At 43.5% G+C, this 23,548-nt stretch overlaps 1 protein-coding gene and 1 long non-coding RNA gene across 4 annotated transcripts in view; one reads left to right on the top strand and one right to left on the bottom strand.

Annotated features, from left to right (window-relative positions):
- The window catches only part of ADAM12 (ADAM metallopeptidase domain 12), a 178,800-nt gene that overhangs the window by 37,333 nt on the left and 117,919 nt on the right, over positions 1-23,548 (top strand). For all 3 annotated transcript variants that reach the window (XM_068198305.1, XM_068198304.1, XM_068198303.1), the window contains exon 3: positions 9,696-9,769. In XM_068198305.1, the coding sequence (XP_068054406.1) occupies positions 9,696-9,769 (74 nt within the window). The remainder of the gene's footprint in view (positions 1-9,695; positions 9,770-23,548) is intronic.
- LOC137478441 (uncharacterized) lies at positions 18,160-19,294 on the bottom strand. The gene is made up of 2 exons (XR_011001565.1): positions 18,951-19,294; positions 18,160-18,662 (listed from the first exon to the last, which is right to left on the bottom strand). It is a non-coding gene; the product is annotated as an uncharacterized lncRNA (long non-coding RNA).

Here is a 23,548-nt window from a genome sequence, read left to right as displayed (position 1 = left end):
TCTGGTAAAAGGAGGTCACAGCCCCCTCCTGACAAAGAGGAGGAATTTTACTTTTCCAGACAGGAACAGCCCAAACGGGATCCACTACATTTGCACTGCAAGGTCCTCAAAGAAGTCCACGTACATTTCAAACTGGCAAATATCAACAGCTGCTCACTCCCATTATAATTACCCAAATTGCAAAGGACCGTCTGCAGCGAGCCCTGCTCCATAACTAAGGCAACCCAGCCCCAGTGAATTGCTTCCTGCCTGCCAGCACTATTAAGTTGTGTTTTGTGACAATTTTCTCCAGCCCAGGCATGTTTGTTTTCTTTGCACAGCCTTGCACCAAGCATTGTTTAAGCAGCACATAATGGATTCCAACCAAGAGGTGCTTTCTGCTCCCATCTGTTTGATAGCACAGCGAACAGTTGTGATTCATACGTGCAGTGTAAATACTGGGTAATGACTGTGGCTTTCCTTTGAGCCAATTCCAGGTTGTTTCATTCCTGGGCCAGCTTCTGGGCTGGTTTTAAGGCAAGGAAAAAAAAATGTCTGAACCCAGGCTTGAAATTTTCAGGCGTTAAATATCTCTTTAACAGTGACCCATCTTGGTGCAGAGGTGACAGTAAAAGCTGCCACGAGCAGGAGCTGCCATGAGCTTCTCAAATCTCTAAGGCTGTGTGGTGTCCAGGTGCCTTTTCTGAATATAAGGCCACCCAGACACTCCCCCAGAAACCTACAGGGTATTTCCACTTTAAGCTTTTGGGGCAACATCCCTGGCAGTGCCCAAGGCCAGGTTGGACATTGGGGCTGGGAACAACCTGGGATAGTGGAAGGTGTCCCTGCCCATGGCAAGGGTGGCACTGGGGGAGATTTAAGTTCCTTTCCCACCCAGCCCAAGCTGTGATTCTGTGAATACAATAAGGAAAAGAAATATAGGGGATGATTCATTTTTTAGCCCGTTTTTTAACCGGACTCTTCAAGGAGTTTTTTGCTATTTTTTCCCCTCTATTAAAAAGATTTTTTTATTTCCAGATCTTTCAAAAACTCAAATCTGTATTGGTGCAATCAGTCAACCTCCTGGCTACCCCCTCAGGGTGTCAGAGGACAGGCAGGGCTCTGGCCAATTTAGGGGATGGGATGGGATGGGATGGGATGGGATGGGATGGGATGGGATGGGATGGGATGGGATGGGATGGGATGGGATGGGATGGGATGGGATGGGATGGGATGGGATAGCAAACACACCCTTCCATCAGGCTGGGATTCAACATCTCCACTGCTTTTGACCTGCTTCAGGGCTGAGATCCTGCTGCTGGTCCTGCTGGGCTGGATGGGAAGTCCTGCACTCCATGGAGTCACTTCAGTACCTGGATGAGCAAATCTGGCGTTCTTGGATAGATTTGTGGAAGCAGCTCTTGACAGAGATGTTGTGTTTGGGATACACCGCAGTAAATGAGGGCTGGCTAAAAGCACACGTATTTTATTATTATTTTTATTGCTTGTTCTTACTACAAAATCAAGTTCACACTTCAGTGCAGTCATTTCATTCAGTCAAAACCATATGCTGTTGCATTTTCCTTTCTTCCCTTTTCTTGTGGCCTGTGAATCCAAGGAATCCCCTCGCCCAGATGCAGAGCAGACTCCTCGCAGGTCACCAGGCACTCAGGGAAGGGCCATAAATCCACACCAGAGGCTGCCTTGGGCTGCCTTGCGCCCAGCCTGCTGCAAAGATGCAGAAAGGCTCCCCTGCATCCCCCGGCTGCTTTGTGCTCCAGCTCTCATCCCTCTCCCAGCCCACATCCTGAGCTGGAGGATCCAGGAGCTCGCTCCCCATCGGCTCTTTCAAAGTGTTGGCAGCACCAGTTCCCCTTTTCATAATTCACCCATGTTTGTTCTCTCAGAGCTTGTTTTTGAAAATCTTTCAAAGATTTTTTTGTTGTTGTTGTTGCAAGGTTTGTACTGGAAAGGGAATACTGATTTTGACTTGGTTTTAACCGATATAGTTCAGAGGATAGTTGAAGAGCTGCTGTAAAAACCAAGGCTGCCCTATTTGCACTGCTTAGATTCAACTAAAAAGAAAGAATTTATTTTACTTTTGTTTGTTAAAATATAAAGCTGAAAATTTTCTGCTAATACCTTTTTAGCTAGTTAATGCACCTTAATATATTTTAGTGTAACATCAGTGCTTGATAATGAAAATATGGTGTAACGGTTGAATTCAGGTTTTATGCCTGACTTTTTATTGATACTGAATAAATTTGCAACATAACTCAGCCTGACAAGGTGCAGATTTCTTTCAAACATCAAGCCAGTTATTTTGGATCTGCTCCTAAAATATTTGCTGCTCGATGTTATGACATTTTGAACATGTTTTAGCCTGGTTACCCTTTGATTTTTAAAAAAAAATGTAAATCGGGAATAGCTCACAGAAAGGATGTAGCTAAGTTGTAAGCATGTTTTCCCTTTCCAGGAGCAGTCATTAGCTTTGTATTCCTGCATGGAAAGCAGGAAATGGGAGCTGGAGCTGTGTAATTTTATTGATTTTGGTCTGGCACAATGAACTTCTGGGTTTCCTCTTTCTTGAGCGTTGTTTGCTTGGATTTTTAACTCTGGAGAGGGATCCTGGGACAGCAATAGTGAGCAAGGAACCGGGAATTTAAACACAGAAATGGAGATTCACAGGACCTTCAGCAGCTGCTGCCAAACAACCTGATGGGCAGAGCCTGGTGCTGGCACTGCTGCAGAGGCAGCGCACAGAAATATTGGGATTTTTCATTTTAATTGAAAGTGGTTTTTGCTTATGAAGAGAAGTTTCCCAAATTAGGGTTGTTCCCAAGTGCTCCTATTTTATCTGCACCCCATGGTGGGGTTTTCTGCCAGCTGGTGGAAGGTTTTCCTGCTCATTGCAGGGGGATTGGACTGGATCATCTTTAGAGATTCCTTCCAACTGAAACCATTCAATGATTCCTGTAAGGAAGCCAGGAAAGGAGCAGAAAAGTTAATTTAGGGCCTCATCTGCCATGGGTTCTGCCACATCGTGTGGGGCAGAAGATTTAAAAAAATATATAAATTAAATTTTATAAATATATATATATAAATCTTCCATAGATATATAATAAGGCAGTGTGGGAAGTAGGAAAAGGAAAGGGTGGAAAAGCCTCACTATCTCCAAGCAGCAGTTGCAATTTGCTATAGGAGTTAAGAAAAAGAACACAAAAATAAAATTAAAAAAACCCCAATTTAGCTATTGTGTCTTCCAGCTAGAGGAATCTTGCATCTCTCTGTACAGCCAGCCAGAAAGCAAAAATGTGATCATTCTGCTTTCAAATAATCACTTTTAAATAAACTTGGGGACAAACTTGCAAGTTCTTTGGTTTCCTACATTATTGGACTGGCTCAGCCAATTTGTTAAGGGCTTGGAGTCTTTGCTAAGCCATTAAAGAAAATAAAAAAACAACTGCAAAAGGCTCTGCTCTCTTAGTTGGTGCTCATTATAAGCACCCACAGGGATACATCCTTCTCATCTGAGAGCAGGCAAAGCACAGCTGAATTTGCTGCCCCCAGGAACCTGCACAACCATAAGAATTAAATGTTTATGCTTTTCATGTCCTGCACATGAAATATTGCTTATTCTTGGAGGTGTTTGCAGAAAACGTTGCACTTTGTGTTCACTTCTAAACTGAAGCCAAAAGAAAACCAGGAAATATTTATAGATTTAAAAGCATTGCATACAATTTACAGCATTTGTTGCAGGTTGTAATTGTCTTAAATGTATATATTTTGTAGACAGCTTGCATTTGTTGGATTGAGTTCCAGTTTCCATGGTAAGGTTCCCTGAGTGACTTTATTCCTTATAGATTTCCCAGCTTCTCCCTTTTTGTATTTTATAGGTAGTAGAGGAATAATATCAGCACAAAGATCTGATACTGTAAATACACCTTTTAGCACTAATGCAGAACGTCAGTGTGTGACAAATGAGGGAAATAAAAGGTATCTTCATATACATAGCAAAAAATGGCATGGAATTTTTCCCTGCTGGAAATAATGGGCTCTTTCCCCAGTTATGCAGTTTCTAATTCCTGGTGTTAACTCTTTTGATCCAAGAAAAAACCTATGTATTTGTGTGGAATGTGACTACCTGATAAATTTCAAAGGTCCTTAATTTCCAGAGCCCTGCTTAGGAGATAACAATCTCACAACCCTTGTCTTTTGTGCTGGAATTTCTGGCTTTAAGAGCACAGAGGAGAAAGTACATGGGATCATGGAATCACAGGAACATTTGGGTTGGAAGGGACCTTCAAGGTCATATGGGGACCTTAAAGGTCACCTAGTGCAACACCCCTGCCATGGCAGGGACACCTTCCACTGTCCCAGGCTGCTCCCAGCCCAATGTCCAACCTGGCCTTGGGCACTGCCAGGGATCCAGGGGCAGCCACAGCTGCTCTGGGCACCCTGTGCCAGGGCCTGCCCAGCCTCACGGGGAAGATTTTTCTCCCCAAAATCCCATCCATCCCTGTCCTCTGGCAATGGAAGCCATTCCCTGTGTCCTGTCTATCACTGTCACCCCTAGAAATGAAGGGGTGGGACTATTTTCAGGCTAAGAACGATTCATTGCTCAGATAAACATCAGTCTCAGAGGCCCTGAGATTTTAGAGGAGCGAGCGTTCGGCCACAGCTCAAGAGCAGTCACAAGTTCTTTGTTACAAGGCAATACAGAACTTTCTAACCCAATGGACAGTTGCCACAGGGTTTCTTTTGCTTTTCTAACCCATCACCTTTACTCACTTCTGCTGCACTGAGGATACTTTTGTCCCATGGGTTCTAACTCACAGGCACACATCTGCTTCTGTTGTAACTTCTGAACTCTCAGCTTGTTCCATACAACCCCACCCTTACATTATAAACCCTTCACCATCTTACCCGTGCAGTTTCTCACTTGCTGAAGGCATCTTCTTACTTACAGCTATAGAAATATGAGTTTCTGATTTTTCTGCTCCATATCTGTGTATTGTATTTTCACATCAATCCAAGCTTCTTCCAAGGCTGCAGATCAAACCCTTCAGTGTCTGTGGGAGTTTCTGTTTTTCCAATTCCCACACTGTCCCTCCATGCCTCGTCCCCAGTCCCTCTCCAGCTCTCCTGGAGCCCCTTCAGGCCCTGGCAGGGCTCTGAGCTCTCCCTGGTGCTTCTCCTCTCCAGGTGAGCTCCCCCAGGTGTCCCAGCCTGTCCCAGAGCAGAGGTGCTCCATCTCCCTCATCGCCTTTGTGGCCTCCTCAGGGCTTTCTCCAGGAGCTCCATGTCCATGTCCTGCCCCACCCGCTGCTCCACGTGGGCTCTCTCCAAAGTGGGCCTTGTTCAGAGAGCTAACATCTGTGTTTTTAGCACAGTTTAAATCTGTGGACGAAAAACTGCTCCCAAATGACCCCTTGGCAGAATCCTTTGTCTGTCAGATCATTGACTCTGGTTTGACTTGACGTAGTTTCTCTGTCTTCAAACTGAAGGCCAGGCAGGTAGTTATGAAATGTGACGCCCTGTGAGGGGAGGCATTTTATTTAGCTCCCTGTGGAATGTCAGGAGCCACGTTGCATACAACTAATTACAAGCCATAATTCTCCTCTTAATTATTATTTTTTCCTTTCTATCTTACCGATTTTTACCCATTTCAGCGCTGCATGGGCCAAGGTCACCTTGGCCAGAGGCAAAGCTGAGCCTGTTGCAGGGCTGGTTTTAGCAAAGTCAATACCAGCTCTGGAGGGCCTGGAAACCACTTTGCTGGATTAAACAAACCTGCCTATTTCAGTCTGGCCCTGTCAGGATATAATTTAAAACTTGGAAACCAGAGAAGCAAAATGACCCCTTTTGGTTCTATTTCTTGTGCTGATCTCTATCCTCATAGAGTGGATTTAGACATTGGATACAGCTGAAAATGCATTTCTGTTTCCAAATGAATTAATGCTGCTGGTTTGAGTTCATTTTCACTTTTTTCTTTATCTGTAGATATTTCTCCTTATTTCTATGATGTAATTTCTAGAATTTATTTAAAGTTGTATGTGCTGATCTAACTCACGCATCTCAATCCAGTAAAATCCTTTATTTTTACAGAGAGGGAGCTGCAAAGACAGATGTGTTAGGACTCCATTCCATCAGTTTTCTGCTCTTCAAATGTAATAAGAAATGACGTGGAGTTTTCTCTCCCAGTCCCAGTAGGGAAAAGCTCACAGCCCTGCAGTGGGATCACAGGCCAAAGGAAAGGGGGATCCAGCAATAATTAAGATTTTGCTCAGTGACAAATCCTTTGCATTCAAATTTCAGAATGGGCATCCCACCAAGGTGAACAAATTTTCTCCAAATGTATCTTCTCCACAAGTATTTCAGGAATAGAAATGGGTTATTTTGTGGCTAGATGTCATTATTATTAGACAGTATTCCCAACACCACCCCCACATTCACAGGGGAAGCCCTTAGTCCCTAAACTGTCCTTCCTTTTCTCTTTCTCAGTGAGGATCAATGTGATTTTAAAAGGAAAAAAAAGAAAAAGTAGTACTTATGAAACATGTACTAGTTCAAGTAGTTTTACTGCAGAACTTTTCTGACTCAGAAATAGGTTATCCCTTCATCTTCTAGCTAATTAAGTGCTGATTTATTATTTTTTTAAATCTGTTTTATCAGTGAAAATTCTTGCTTGACCTTTACTTAATGTTTCACTAATTTCCTTCAGAATATTGAGTTTTTCTAACATCAATTCAGACCAAAACCCCTCAGCTCCAAGCAAACAAGAAGCAACTTAAGGGGGGCAATTTTTTTCCTGTTTTTTTTTTTTTTTTTAAATACAATTTGATGCAGATTTTGGATGCAAATTTTCTAAATAAGAGGGGAAAGTTATGGAGATTCCTACTTCAATCATCCTGAAGTTTGGCCTCTTAGGATATCAGGGAAAAGCTGGTGTGCACTGATGAAATCTTCTCTTATGCCACAAAAAAAAAAAAAAAAAATTACCAAAAAGGAAAACAGCAAACTGCACTTTTAGGAGAGAAGTAGAAAACTTGAGTCTGTGGAGAAAAGAAAGTAGAAGCATAAAAAAATTCTTCATTATGGTTTAAATAATGCCACTCTCAGCAGCTCCACTTGGCTTCCACAGTGGATAATTTTAAAGGGATCAATGTGGGAATAAGCTGTGGCACCAGCATAGAAATTATTTTTGTGGTTCTTAAGAAAGACTTAGCACAAGTGGCTCTCAAACATTCTGAGCAGGAGGCTCTCTACCCCTACAAGGTGCTTTTTTGATTATTCTCTGTGGAAAATATAAATAGTCATTCCCATTTCACCCTGCAACTCAGTTTTGAAAATATTGATTGTAAGGGGAGGTCATTACAGTGTTTCATGGGATTTAAAATGAACTTTTAAGGGCTTGTGGCACAAATGTGCAAAATGTTTAGGGAAGACTCCAAAGCCACTGCAAGAAAACACCCCCAAAAAAAGCCCTAACAAACAAAAAATCTGAATTAATTTCACAGGAGTATGGATTAAAAAAAGAGGAGGAAAAACCAAAACATGAACCTCAAATGCCCTCTCTGAAAGAGATTCATTTTTCTTTACCATGAGAAATTTATAATTTCAAGTGTTTCTGTTTGTAGTCACCCTAACACCTGTGCAGTGGGTGATTTTTGCTGTATTTGTGCTTATGAATTCCAGTCAGACTAAGAAAAAATATAGTCTCATCTCCTCGCAGATGGAAAAGAAGGAAATGAGCCATTTGTTTGAAAGAAAAATCCATGGTGAAGCAAGATTCTGAACCTGGGTCTTGTGCAAAGCAATGCAGCATCCATAACTGGGGCCATTATTGTGCTCCATGAGAAGAAGTTTCAGCTTTAGGAATTCTCTGAGAGATGATTTTGTCTTGTAACAGCCTGTTCTATTCTGCAGCTGCTTTTTTAACTTTGCAACTTTACCAACATCCATTGACTGTCAAATAAGTACCACTGTGAACTCATGAATAAACATAGTTGTCATTTCCATATTGAGGGCCTTCAGCTGAAAAGAATCCATTTGTGCCACTGCAATATCTTAATTATTTACTGTGTTATATTGTAATTAATTGTGGTTTACTCTCTCAAAACTCCACATTCTGTAGATCTCACGGGTTTTGGAAGCAATGCACTAATACTGAAGTCATAATCAACACTGCTTCTAAATATTCATGCCAATAAATGACTCCCATGTGTTTGCTGAGTGCCAAGGATAGTCTGAAGCATTTATTTAGCATTCTAGTGGGATCTGGTTTCTGCAGAGTTCACAGGGATGCAGAATTTCAATGCTGTTGCTGAGAAAGCACGTTTGGATTCTCACGAGCCGGACACTTTGGATAAAGCAATGGTATCTCACTCCCAGCCTGGGCTCAATAAAGCCTGAGAGCACTGGGGAGTTCTCAGCTATTTCTCATTTGAACAATTTTGTTTAGTCTATGACAGCCTCCCAATAATTTTGCTTTTTAATAAACATCTCTAATTTTTCAAACAATTTGAAAATCACTGCATTCCATGGAAAAGGATGCTCTGTCTGTCACAGAGGTTCCACTGGGGCTCTTCTGCAACAATCAGAAATTCAGAAACATTTCTCAATAAATCAATTAAGCACTAGAACCCTAAAATGATTCTAGCTGCAATTGGCTGACACAAATCTCCAGAAAAGCATCTTGAGTGTACGGGGGAGCAGCTGATTTATGGAGCTACTGTTGGAATTTCAAACAAGGAAATGCTGTCGCGCAATCCAGTGAGTTTGTTTAATGAAATGTAAGTTAAATGTAAACAGTTTTAAAATATATGTGAGCTGAGTCTTTTGGATCAAGAGTAGCCAGCATATTGCAAACTGTGCTTTCTCCTTGGAAGTGCAGTTTCCAGAGCCTGTGAAGGTGCACTGCCCCTTCCTGCAAGTCTTTCAGGCCTCCACTGCTCCAAATCCCCTCTCACAGCTCGCCCAAAAAATTATTTGGCTTACCTTTGAGTGCTTGAGATGAAGAAGATCTGGGGTTTTATAACCAGGGGAAAGGCAGTATGAAGATTGCACGCAGTCATGATGGTGCTTGAAAATGCAATCCAGATGTCCTGATCCATGCTGGAGTGCAACTGGGATTTCTGTGGGCTCTGTTGCTGGTGTTTTGTTTAGAAAGTTCTCTTAAATACTTGTATATGTGTAAATACTTTGTCCGTTGTTGTCACAGAGATACTTGGTAATACTGTTGACCATATTTTTATTGGTATTTAACATTTTTTGTGCTTGACAATCCTTATGTGTCCCTTTCAACTCAGGATATTCTATGACCTTAATTCTGCAACACCACTTCTCTCTTTTAAGATGAAACTTAATCATTCCTTATGAAAAGCTTGAAATACATCTTAAACATTTGAAATGTTTCCTTCTATTAGGAAGGAATTGTTCCCTGGGAGGGTGTACGGCCCTGGCACAGGGTGCCCAGAGCAGCTGTGGCTGCCCCTGGATCCCTGGCAGTGCCCAAGGCCAGGGTGGACGCTGGGGCTGGGAGAAGCCTGGGACAGTGGGAGGTGTCCCTGCCCATGGGAACTAAATGGTTCTTAAAACCCCTTCCAAGCCAAATCTTCCTTTGATTCCATCATGTGTCCATTTCGCTGGCAGAGCTGGGTGCAGGATGATGGGCTCTGGGTTTGGACTCAGCCAACTCTGTTTTGTTTTTTCAGAACCACCCAGCAGTGCTGCAGTTTGTAATTCAAGCTGAAAATAAACATCTGGTCATCGATCTGGAGAGGAATGAGTAAGTACCCTGCTGCATGGTCATTTTGTACTCTTGGAGGAGGGTTATAATTGTAAAATTGATGGTTTAAAATTAACCTGGGGCCAGTTTTGCTACTGGTCCCCTATAAAGGGTCCCCTAACAAGAGAGTTTTGTTCCAGTTTGGATTATGGATATTTGTGCATTGCTGATAGAGCAAGAATCTCTATGGTTGTGTGCATTTATGTGGGGCTGAAAATGGACATGTTGCCTCTCTGGGTTTTCCTGTGTATTTCTTTTGGATTTGTCCTCCTTTCCTGTGGTAAGGCCTTTTATTTATAGTAGTCTGGAATACACTACAGTCTCCAGAATTTTTGGGGAGGGCTCATCCCTCCTAATGCTGTCTGCACCCATGATCTGCTCCAGGCAGTGTCCATCGGGGTGATGAGTCAAGACTTGGGGATTAACCCTTGCTGGAATGTTAAATGGAGCTCTCTGGGTTTGCTGGCAAGGGGCTGATGATGGGATGGTTGTGATGTTCCTGCAGCCCAGGACCACTCCTGGGCTTGAGCCTGTGTTTGTGTGCATCTTTTTCCATGTGCTCTTGGAAAATCCTGCTCATGTCCGTGAGATTTCAGAGAGGGATCAGGGACTGCTGTAGATGTGGTCCCATGGGCAGAGTTGTTAAAATCCAAAACCATACAGGAGTGAAATAACTCCTGTGGAAGTCCATAACAAACAGAAAAGGTCATCAAAGTCTTTGTCTACCACACAAGTGTTGAGTTTTCCTCTAAGAGAATCTCAAGGATATATGGTGGGAATCTGGTTCAGGACAACTGCGTGCTGTTTGTCAAAGGCAAACCAAAGATCACTCTCAACCCAGGGAAAACTTTTTGTAACAGTTCCCAAGGATCTGTGAGTTCTGTAGGTTCCCCTGCTGGGGAATCAAAGCCACAGAGGTATTTTTGTCAGTTTAACAGAGAGAGCGTGGATGTGAGCGATGCAGTTTGATGCGTTAGTTGGAAGGAATGTGCCTGTGAAAGCAAATGTCCAGGGGAGGCCAGGGACATCCTGCCTCGGGCTGGGGATGGACAACATCAATGGAAAACCATGGGGCACCTCTTTAGTCCTCTGGAATAAAACAGTGCAAGATGCTTTTTATTCCCAGTCATTTGGATGACCCCCAATGTTACCCAGCTGTGATGAATTCCAGTTCACTTTATTATTCAACATTGAGCCCAAATCTTGAGCTTCCTTTATATTACTTTTTATGTCCCTTAGCTGTTGAAAACCTGTCCTTGAAGGGTGTGTGGATCCCCCATGCACAGGTTGCTGTGTTCCAGTAACTAGAGGAGAATTTAATTCCTTTAGTAAACAGGGATTTCACTTTATATTCTCTTAATCTTTGTCGAAGGGTGTGCCTTCCTGCAGGAATGGGAAGTATGCAGCAATTGAGGAAACTATTTACATTCCATGTCAGCGATTAAAAGAACATAAAAAACCATAAAACTGCTAATACAGGCCTTACTGAACATACCAAACTCTCTTGTACCTGTAATAAAGTCAGATTTAGAAGATTGTAAGATGCAATCTCCACCTCTTTTAGAAGCAGAACAGGAAAGTGCAGTAAATTACCTCTACAGGCATCTGTGTGACTGTGTGGATTTGGAGATGTTGAGATCTGCTCCTGAAGAAATACATTTATCAATGATTATTTTTCAGATGGGGTAGACTGGGATTGTTTTTTTTAGTTTGGTGGGGTGTCCAGCTGAAGGTTTGCATTCTGGAAGAGCTGTGGGTGGTGTTGACAACACGAGGCTCCTCATCCCAGCAGGAGCTTCGAGGCAGTGTTGTGGAATGGGATAGCCAGCCTGGCCTGGGTTGGCATTTGTAGCACACGAGGCACTTCACAGATCCCAAACCACAGGAAAAAATTGGTCATGGTCTTGCAAAATAATTTTTCTCTTTTCTTCAGATTTTCTGACTTTGATTTTCCTAAGAGATTATGGTCTGAGTGTTGCAAGTCCACACAGAAGTTTTTTCAGCGTGTGCATGTGTAGGTCAGTTTCTGTAAATCACACCAGGCACTGATCTGCAGGGCTGGGCTGTGCTTCCCAGGGAAAACAATGCCAAGCTCTTTGTGCTTGTCTGTGGAAATTGTGGTTGTGTTTCTTCTGCCTATAGTGCTGGTGTTGGGTTTGTTGTCACTGGCACAGGAGGTGATGGGGCAGGAGCGTCCTCCTGCTTCCAGGGACTCTGCAGGGGCATGGAGTGGGAAATAAAGCCCAGGAGAGAAGAGAGAGCCTGCATTTCTGCAGAGCAAACATCTGATGGCAGCAGGCCAGGCTGGACCTGTGCGTTCTGGACTCCAGAGGTGGGAAAATCTCATCAAAAACCTGGGGAAGTGAGCAGGGTTGCTATCCCTGTGCCCTGGGAATCTCCAAGGATGCAGATGAGCCCCTGTTCCCTCTTTCTGATGTTGGTGTGGAACATGGAGTTCAAATGCAAGCACTGAGCCATTAATCACCTGCTCAGGTAGGAGTGGAGAAAGAAACACAAACACCTTGTCTGGAGTAAAAAAGTGGCAGCACACGAAGCTGGAGACGTGTGCTGTTATCTTTCTGTGGTTTCATGTAAAGCATTGGAGAATGGTGGGGGTGGAGGTGCATGGGACCTCTAAATTACATAATTTCTTCATTGGGTCTTGCAAAAAAAAACCCTGGATGTGATTTTCCATGATTAGGAGGAACAGCTGCTTTGAGTAGTCTTGACATTAAACTCCATTTATTGAAAACCTTAGAGATTTTCCAAACCTTGAGTTGTATTTCAAAACATGATTCAGATACATTAGACAACCCCAAGTGGGGAACAACGTGTGAAACCATCTGTTATCTGTGGAAATACTGAGTGTCAGTTTGGTGTTTTCTGGTATTCAGACCCATCAAAATGTGTTCATATGTACTGGGCAAGATGTTCTGAGTGACTTCTGGAAGAGTTACTGGTACCTGACTTGGCAGCCTAGGGTTTGAAATCTCGATGGCTTGCAGCTGTTGAGATTACTTTTGTGGATATTCATTAAATACTTCAGTGATTAATTTCCAGGCACTGCCCATTTGTAATTGCAACCCCAAAATTATTTGTGCTGGATTCAATTTGTCACAGGCAGAAAACCTGCGAGCGAGCTCACGTTGCAAGTACATTCCTTACCACGATTTAGCTGCAAAAGATGATTGCACTCTTGAGAACCTTCAGCTCTGTAGTACCTTAAATGTTTTAGAACACTTGTCATATGGAGAGATTTCCAGAATCAGCAAAGCATCCATCAGCTGCAAAATAAACCACTTTTTGGAGCAGCTGGCTGGGCTGGGGTGCATTACATGTGTAATACTGATGCTCTGCTGGTGTGCAAGGGACAGTAATGTATGCACTCAGAAATCCCTTGGAAGTTGATTGCAGCATGTGGGTCTTAGAGGGAAGCAGTTCACAGCTGTGTCAGTGAAACAGAGCCCCCGTAAGATTAAATCTGAGCTGGAGAGTGGAACAGTCTGTGGCTACTGGCTGTTTGTCTGGGACTGGAAACGTTTTGCACTCTGTCAGGGCTAGGTCTGTACACAGCAAAGCTCTTCAGTGTTCTTTTAACTTTAAACACGTGAGTGACCCAGGTAAAGTCAGTGGAATTACCGATTTTCAAAATTAATTTCATGCTTACATGATCTGCTGACAAAGGTCATAATTATGAATGTCAGAGCAATGTAACTCTGAACAGATGCTGGGGAACTTTCCAGTGCTGACTCCTGTGTGTACCTGAGGCTGGGGATATCACAGAAGGATGAAAAGCTGAGATAAGTTGAGGGTGAGTATGGAGGGAGGATGGCTTTGTCCCTGAGGACATCAAGAACATCCCAGGTGTGTCCTGGACAGTTTCCTTCTGCCAGGATTTCGTTGTTCAGCTTTGCAAAGGGAGCAGTGTGGGTGACATCAGTGTGGTTGAGGCTGGTGGGCCACTGGCAGTGTCCATTGGAACATGGAAATGGAAAGAAAAAGCTGGAATATTTTAGAGGAGCTGGGTTCACTCTTCATTTCCCCATCATTTTATGCTCCTTTTTGTCAGGTTTATAGCCCAGCCTTAATAAAGCAATATTAAAAAGGCAATATATGAGGTTAAATTGCTGCCTTTTATTCCCTCTGTAAAAATTCTTCCATTTTATCAGGAGACAAAATCCAACTCAAGCCACAGTGTAAACCTCCCTCTTATCCTATAAATCCCTTAGGATCCCAGAGAACTCCAGAGGTTTAGGTCATCTCTGATTGTCCCCCTTGCACATTTTCCACTTCTTCATGGAGACCCAGGACCCAGGATGGGTTGGGATGTAATGGCCCAGTGTTGGAGGTCACTCTGAAAGGATTGAGAAGGCTCCAGCAGAATTCCCTGGGCTGGAAATCAGGCAGAAGCCACCTTCATGCACAGTGCTGATGTGACCAGCTCCACTGAGGCTTCAGAGTTCAGCAATATTTTGTTTTCTCTTTTTGGTTAAAAGAAAAGAAGACATTCTCTCCACTTTTCTGCCCAACCTCCCTGAATGGGAGCACTGATTGGTGTGCAAGTGACATTGGAGCTGGATTCATGTGGCAGGGAAACAACCCATTCCCAGTGCCAAAGAAAATAGCTGACAGGATTTGTTAATGAACTGACATGCTTCTATAGAATCAATGGCTTGAAATACAGAGAGAGAAACAAATCTAAACAAACAAACCCCAAACACAGAGCTGGGACCTGTCAGAATATACTTGCTATTATAACTCTGTCTGTGTCTTAGCCAAAAAACTGTGACCTCAGCCTGGTTTATCTGCAAGTGCTGGAGCTGGCAGCTGTACTGCAGCATTCAGCCCCAGCTGACAGTTGGGATTTCACTAGAACTGAAGTAAAAAGTTTCACTTGACTGGAAGGAGCAGTTTTTCCCCTTTTGCAATGTCACCAGTCACCACCAAAATATGGCAATTCAGCTACCAGAGCTACAGTAAATTGGGATCAGTCTGTGGCTCTAAGGGTACAGTATTTCCCACAGGTTGTGGTATAAAAAATGCAATATTTATCATGGACATGAGAAACAAAGGTTTGTTCCATGTTTTTTAGCAATGGCAGTCGAGGTTGTGTGGTCAGGGCTACTACCTCTGGCTGTGTCATTTTGGAGTGAAAGGGTCCAGCCCCATCAGGAGAGAAATTACTGCTTTCTTGGTCTGTTTTTTATCTTCACAGAATCACAGAATCATAGAAAGTCTTGGGTTGAAAGGTACATTAGAGATCACCTAGTTCCAACCCTCACAAACATGAGGAGCTCCCCATGAGGAGTTTCAACTCCTCGCATGAATACCACAAAAGAAAGGAACAGATATTATATGTGAAGAGGATGTTAATATGTTGATATGACGTGCTGGAAGGGGAGAGGATAAAAAGACTCAGAAATACAAATTCGGAGACATTTTTGTGGCTGTCATAAAGTCTATCAAGGTCAATCTTCTCTTCCAATGCCTCCAAAACAGCAGGATAATGGGGCTGTGCCAAATTCACTGGGGAGACAAGAGGGCTGTGTCCTAGTCACATCCCAAACCCTGCTCTTGGGGCCACACTTGGGGTCAGGGGGTCAGCGCTGCCCTGTCCCCACCCTGCAGCCTGGGCACGAGGGAAGGACTGAGGGATCAAACCCTTTTCTCTGGGAAAACTGAGATGTGGGAAGTTTCACAGACAGTTGTGTGTGTTCTGCAGACCTACAGACCTCGTTCACACAGCAAACAAAATCAGTCTGGTGGGTGAGACAGGTGCAGGTTTCTCTGCACGACTGTTTTCCTGAGCTCCCTGAGTGTCATCAGCTGGCAGCTTCGAGCCAAGTGAACCCAAGGGTTTTACTTTTTCACTCTGTCAGTCAGAGCAATCCTGAGCTGTCCCTTCCAATTAAAGATATAACAATAATAGGCAATTGTTAACAAATTTAATACAGGATTAGCCTGCTTTAGGTTCCACTCTCAGAATACATTGCAGCAGTAGACTCCGGTATTTTCTGAGCTGTGTTTCAAGCTCCCTTTGGTGTGCAGAATGTGAGGTTTTCAGCACTTCCCTTGGTCGTGGCCCAGCAGAGAGGTCGGGAGGAGAGCTGGCTGTGGGGAAAGAGCAGGAATGTTGTTCCCTCCCTCTGCGGGCAGCTGAGCTCAGCCCCAGCGCCGTGACAGCGAGCACACAGCACAGTGCAATCCTCTAGGAGAGAAAATTCATGACGGGGGGGAGACAGGAGATAAAAACCTTCTGGAAACCTCGTAATCTCCTGCTGATAGTGCAGCCCACGTGGCGAGGAGCACTGCGTGTCCCAGGCCCTTGTGCAGGTTGGCAGGAAAAGGATGGGAGCGTCCAGCTGGAGCCAGGCTTGGCTCACAAACCTCCCGAGGGTTCCTCACGTGGCTTTTCTATCTGCTCCTTGGGCAGGTTTCAGAATCCTTCTGCTTGTTGTTTTTTTTTTTTTTTTTTTAATTTGTTCCTGACAAGAGTGAGACGTGAGGGAGAAATGCTGAGCTCAGCTCTGCAGCCTCAGTGCCCCGGCACAGCCGGGGGTGTTGGAGTTCCTTCTCACAACACCTGTAAAGAGACCAGGCCAGACCCAAGAGGATTCTCCTGACTTTCAGAAACACTTGTGGTTATTGTTTTCTGGCTTCAGAAACACAAGGAGGGCTTAAATTAAGTTTTAAAATCATAGTTGAGGGTTTGAGGCCCTGGCACAGGGTGCCCAGAGCAGCTGGGGCTGCCCCTGGATCCCTGGCAGTGCCCAAGGCCAGGCTGGACACTGGGGCTGGGAGCATCCTGGGACAGTGGAGGGTGTCCCTGCCAAGGCAGGGGGGGAATGAGCTGATCTTTAAGACCCCTTCCAACCCAAAGCATTCCATGAATTTTCCATGATTCATGGAATTTTCCCTTCCCTGAGTTTGCCCCCTGGGATTTTAGCTGGGGGTTGGATGTAGCAGAAGGGAGATAATAGGAGCAGGAGGAGGAAGACCTGGCAATGTGTGTCCATGTCTGAACAAACTGGGAAGAGATATCACAGCAGAAAAAAATTTCAAAAACCAAGATGCAAGATTTAAGATTCTTTTTATCATGCCTTTCATTCTAATACTTGATATTCACATCCTCGAGATTTTTCTGCTTTGCCACAAGTTCTTTAAAAAAAACAACAAACCAACCAAAACCAAAGCCCTGATAATATTGTCACAGTCATGCTTAAATCCTAACATTTGGCAGCTTTGCCATGCTGCGGTCATGGAGTTTAGATAAAAGCCTTCCCCTCGTATCTGCCCCACATGATTTCTGTTTTGAGGTCCTGGGACATGGTTCTTCGAAGGCTGCATCCCTTAGAAGAACAAATTTGCATCACAAACTGAGTGTAGGGATTTTTTTAAGGGGCTAAGAAGACACTGGTCATGCTGTTCTCATGAAGAGTTAATACCTCAGTTTCCTTTAAAGATCTCAGTCAGGAACCGAGTGCAGGAACTTCCACCTAAATATTCATCTAGCCTGTCTCTCTTTTATGTTTTTTTTTTTTTTTCATCCTTCTTTCATTTTTTCTTCTTTATTTTCTCTTTCCCCCCCTTTTCCAAGCTCCCTTATGAGGGATTTCCAGGTGTGTATGAGTTTCCATAGGCACAGTAGGGCAGCCTTCAGCATTTCAAGCATTTCTTTCCTGCCAGGGCTGCAGGGAAGGTGGCCAATGTGCACAGAACCCTCTCTAAAAACCTTGGTGTCCTCCTCTGCCACAAAATCCATGGAAAGAGGAGGGAAAGCAGGGGAAGGGAGTGAATGTGTCTCCACAGCAGAGTGTGATTCCTGGATGTTTCTCTGGGCAGGATCAGATTCAACATCCCTGATGTAAGAGCTCCTTTTCCATTTCTTGAGCGCGGCGTGCGTGACTCAGGCTGCAGGCATGTCTGCAGAGCTGCTGCTGCAGCAGCTGCCTCTCTGCACCTACTTCTGCCTCTTCAAAAAATAAAAAAGGGTAAGGAAAATATAGAAAAAAAAATTAGGGAAGGAAGAGAGAAAAAGGCAGGTGGAAGGTATTTGAGGACAAGATTTTTCTGTGCATGGGGCTGAATTCAGAGAAGAAGCAGACACTTAGCTGGACGCTGAGTTTGAGACTCTTTCCAGAAAATGTCAGCTCCTTTCCAAGTGACAGACCAGTTTCTCAGGGCCCCAAGGATGGCAGAAGGTGCTGCTGGAGAAATCCAAACCCATCCCTGCCTGCAGAACGTGCAGGTCCAGGAGGTGCTCATGCTCTGGCCCAGCCATCCACCTCCCACAGCCCTGCAGGCAAGGAGGAATCCCCACATTTATTTGTCTCATTTCCTCCCAGCAGAGCTTTGGGGATGAATTTGTTCACATTTTGAGAGCCTCGAGGATGAATTTGTTCACATTTTGAAGATGAAAAGCAGCGAAGTGTTGCGGTATCAGCCAAGAGGGCTGATGCAAAAAGCAGAATCTATATGAAGAGTGGGGAGGAAATACATATATGGAAACATAAGCTTGGCAAGAGGGTGCTTTTTTCCCCTTCTTCTTTGATGTCTGGCCTCAGAAATCCAGACAGATTCCTTCAAGAAATGGGTCCAATTTATTCCTCTGCTTTTATCTTCCTACCTGCTCCTCATGCATTTGGAGTAGCTGTGAAAAGCCTGAGTTACCTGGCTGTGTGTGGAAGTGTGCCTTTTGCAGGAAGAAGGGAATGTGAGAACACCGGAATGATCCCCCAGAATGGGACTATTCCTGGCAATTTGTGCTTCCCAGTCTTCCAGGGAGGGGAGCAGAGCTTGCCTGTTCATGTGCCCCACATATTTGCAGTGTCTTGGTGTTGCTCAGTCCAGGAAAAGCTCAGTGTCCCCTTCCTGTCTGATGCTCTGCCTTCCCCTAAGGGAAACAAGAGTTCTGTTCAGTTACAGCCCCAGTCAGGGTTCAGTTTCAAGGCAGTCTCTCTCATGTTACATATTTTATCTGCCCAGCATATTCTGTTGCAGATTATGTATTAAAAGGTCATGTTTTATTACAGTTTTTTTTCATGTAAAAAGAAAGAATAAGAAGATGTATCTCCTGTGCTCTGATAATAAAACACGTAAACTTTTGGCTTCAGAAAAGCTGCATGTGACATTTAGGAATAAAAAAGCAGGCTTCATCACCAAATTTATCAGGAATACTTACATACAGCCCACTCTGACTTCTGGGGAATGGCTTCCCATTCACATCAGAAATTAATGTGATATATTTGAATGTTAGTTTCACTCTGGATATTAGATAAAGAAAAAAAAATGCACAACTAGATGCAAATTAGGAAATGGAAGTAGAAATATTTTTTCAACTTAGCCTGAAAACCATGGAAATGACAGTTTACATTACACACAGCCCCTCAAATACAGCTTAGAACCTGTCAGCTGTGCCTCGTGCTGACGTGGTTTGCAGACAGCTTCTGCCTTTTCTCCTCAGCACTGGGCCTTGCTTGCACTTTGTGCCCTCCATCCCTCTCCCCCTGCCAAGCCATTGGTGAAGCAAACTGCACATTCCACCCCCCAAACCCATTTATTCCTGCTCTTAATTGAACACCAAGGCAGTAAAAGCCTTATCAGTTTTGAAACAGCGGGCTGGATAATTCCAAGCAGATGTCTCCCTCTCCTCAATCACAACATCAGCTACGTCTTGGTCACTCTTGATTAGCTGATTCTTACATAATGAGGAGCTGCAGTTAATGGCCACTTCTCTGTGGGCTGAACTTGCTGAAAAGAGCAGCTTTGCCCCTGGAGAACAAGAGGCTGATGAGGCAGTGAAATCAAGCTCGATGGAATGAGGCTGCATTATGAGTCATTAGGAGGGATGACGCTCTGGGAACAGATGAAATATCTCCGATGGAGACCAGTTGTAAAAGCACAACTCGGTGCTTAATAAATGTGTTGGGGTGACTCAGAAATGCAGGGGCCACATTTGTCTCTGGGCAGTGTTTCCTGTGCTGGATGTGTCTGGCCTTTGAAAGGGACACCCTTACACTCGCTGCATGAAAGATGACTCTGCCATCAGTATGAAAATAAGAGTGATCAGACTCCTCGAATTTGGCTGAAAAATGGGCAAATCTCCCATAAAGTGCCTGTTAGGTGTAGTATAATTTGACTAGATTTAACACTCATCTACTTGAAGACTGGATTGTTGGAAGCTACAACAGTTCCACAAGTTCCACAGGCCAGTTAACAAGTTCCACAGACCCCTTTGATAGCTTTTCGTTGGACAAATAAAAATCTAACCTAGGAAAAAGCAGGAATTCTTGCTACACAAGGAATGAAAAATTGAATGTATCCCTTACCCCTACGTAAGCAGCAAAAAAAAAAAACAACCCAAATACAAATAAATAATATCACATTATTAGCTGGGTGATAGTGTTGAGGTAGAAATGATTGCAGCATAAATGCTTCTAAAACAAAAATATTTGAGGAGGAGAGGAGGGGCTGTGCTAGAAAGATGTAATTATTTTATTAGAGAAGTAAGTAGTTATTAGTATCTTCTGAAAACAAAGCAGTCAGGAGCAAGTAGCTGCTGTTTTCACATGCTTTTGGGTTGGATTAATACAGTTTTTGCTCATAGAGGAGCTTGCATTATCATCAAAATCTTCCTCACTTAGTTTGGTGGATGCAAATTGTGGCAAATTGATGACTTTCCAAAGGATCCTGTGGAAAATGTGGATAATGGATAAACGCAGGGCATGCATTTGACTTCCTTTGAGCTCAGAGGCCTGGTGATTTGATATAGAGACCTTTTTAAAAGGAAAACAAAGCCAGTTCTTGGTAAGATATTTTCACCTGGTAGCACCTGTTTGATCTAGTTAAACAGTAAGTGCTGTTATTTTCCAAAAAAGAATATGGATTTTTATACTAATTTAAGGAGTATCCATCAAAACTGTAGTAGGTCCTTGGGAAGAGTTGTGGGTGCCTCAGTGTAAAGATGGGTTGATGTTGATGAATTTCCCCAACCTGTCCTGCAAGAAACCAATTCCCTGAGCTTAGCAATTCCTGGAGGAAAAATACTCAGCATTGTCTGGGCAGCATCAGAGGAACTGCTTTATTTTGGATTTTCCAGGATGTGAATTCATCTGTTTCATTCCCACACCCTCTAATAATTTTATTCAGATCAATGGTGCAGTCCTTCTTCCTGCAGCACAGCTGGCATTGTTATGCACCAGAACCTCTGAATAATAGGGAGAGACAACACTTGCACCTTCTTTTTCTTCCAGTGCTGCTGCCACCAGCCCAGGGGCAGCATCAGTGTCCTCCCAAGGTGTTGGGGGCCAGCACTGAGTCGCCAGCAGCAAAAAAGAGCCAGCAGCAAATATATATTTTTTTATAAGTAATGAATTCACTTAGTAGGAAAAGGCAGGGTAGAGAATGAATTGTTTAATAGATAAATGTGAATGTCTTTTATATTTTATAAACCTCTTAATTCCCTGGTGTGCTGAGCCAGGTTTTGTTTATGTACATGGAAACACGAAATCTTTTCCAGTCCCTGTGCAAATAGCACAGAATTGGAGTTCATTACTTTGGCTAATTTAACAAGTCCAGGGAGGCTTTTCGTTACTGGGGGATCGAGGAGGAGCCACGAGTCCAGAAGTGCTGCACCAGCACAATCTCTTGGAATGAAATAATCTGCCATTGCTTTCAGAGCTCTCCAGGAAGGCTTTGCCTGGGAGGCCTGAGCTCAAAGATTTGGGGCAAAACCCAACTTTCCTCTGGGCTACCTGGGCAGGCAGGAGCCTCAGGGGCCATCTCCAGCCCAGCTCCTGCTGCAGCACACTCTGATATTGGTTCCTCAACAAAGAGTTGAAAGCATCTAGTTTTAGTGAGCTTTAATGAAGGATTTGGAGATCTTTTCTTTATAATGAAAAGCATTAAAATTCTAAGACTGGGAATTTATTTCTCTCTCATAACTAGTGGATAATCGTGGTGCTGAGAAGCAGGGCATTTAAAACTGCTGATATTATTGCTGCTGTGCCAGTTAAACAGAACTAATGCAAGCATTGCATAAATATTTTAATAGCTTTTTACTGTATTTCTTTAGAAAATGTTTAAAGAGCCACCTAATGTCAGGCAGAGATACTTCCTGAGTAAACCCTTGTTAATTCTCTTTTAATGGCTTTATTAACATTGTGTAATTGAATATTGATACATTTAGCAGCCCTTTAAGGATCCTGTTTTATTGAGGTGTTGCACTCACATATTGAAAAGTAGCACAATGTTAGAGCACTGATTAATTGCATCTTTGCTTGGTTCAACATGAAAGATGAAGCATAGGTACAGAAGAACCGTCATTTTTATCAACTTGATGTATTTTATATGCAGAGTTTGTACCACTTAATTGAGCTTCATTTTGATTCCCAGTCTGCCCAGTTAGTGTAAGTATGATCACACTGCCAGAGATGGGGGAGTCTAAATATTTTACTCTGTGAAATGTTCTGTCTTTTATCTCTTTTGTTATGAATAATTTACTTGTTTGTACAGCTTCAGAAGTGAATCCTGTTCTGCAAAAACATATATATTTTACTGGGAAAAGCAAGGATTACAGTGATATTAGCTTTCTCCTTGGAAACTCTCCTCACAATATCAGAAATCTGCAGAGGAGGATGCCTTGTCTTGTGTTCCTGGTCTTAATTGCAGTGGTTTTCTTGCTTTCCTTCCATCAAAGCTCTGGCATTACCATTCATTTTCTCATCTCCACTGTTCCCCTTTGCTTCTTTATGCATATTCTTTACACAGTTCAAGCGGGGTGAAAATTTACCCAGGAGCAGAGGGAGCATGGCAGATCATGTAGTGTCTGCAAACCACATCTCCAGGGCTTCTGCCACTGCTGGAATTTGCATATGGGCTGAGGTGAATTTTCTAGGTCTTCCTATGTTTATTCTGGACCATTGTTAAGATAATTAGAAAGGAAAGAAATCCCTCTTTTGTTGGCTTCCACAGAATCCTCTTATTAGAGCTTGTAGAGTGGTGTGGTCAGGCTCTGCTCCCAGGGAACAGGGACAGGAGGAGAGGGAATGGCCTCAGGCTGGGCCAGGGGAGGCTCAGGGTGGACAGCAGGAGGAATTTCTTCCTGGAAAGGGTGGTTTGACATCGGAAGGGGATGCCCAGAGAGGTGTCCAAGGGACGCCTGGATGTGATGGCAGAGAAAAGAAGGTGAGATAAGAAACACACACATTGAAATCTTCTATGGAAAACTTTCCTTGCCCAGCAAGGTTGCACAGGAGCTGCTGCAAATGAAAACAGAGTGATTGTGGTGAGCCCTGGAAGTCAGGAGATCTTTTATGCACCCAGCTGGATGCTGAAACCTCCTCTGGTTTTCACTCCTGGAGGGATTCTGAGATCAGAATTTATCAGGGAGGGATTATTGGAATGCAGAGAGAAGGAAAAATTAAGATCATATATCAGCCTGAGCTAAAGAGGAAGTCAGGGATGTGATTGACAGTACTGATAGGGCTAAACCAGCATTCCTTTAACCCTGGCAGTTGCACACCAGGTATGAGGTTGAGTGCCCAGCTGGGATTGGAAGAGAAGGCTGGGAAACTGTCTTTCCCTTCAGGAAATGAAGTCAGGAAAGAAACATTAGGAAACTGATACAATATGATCGTTCCTGACTAAAAATGGCACAGGAGGCATGGCTTGGATCATGGGGATACATTGCTCATTTAAGGTCATCTTAATTTACAAAGCTGTGTTAATGTCAGTGATGAGCAATTCCTGTGGCTTCTCCATGTCAAGATTTTTCTGTTC

This window comes from Anomalospiza imberbis, chromosome 8, assembly GCF_031753505.1.
Source record: "Anomalospiza imberbis isolate Cuckoo-Finch-1a 21T00152 chromosome 8, ASM3175350v1, whole genome shotgun sequence".
In the NCBI taxonomy this organism is placed as follows: Eukaryota; Metazoa; Chordata; class Aves; order Passeriformes; family Viduidae; genus Anomalospiza; species Anomalospiza imberbis.
Note: the sequence above shows the minus strand (reverse complement) of the source record. Positions and strands in the feature narration are given on the sequence as shown.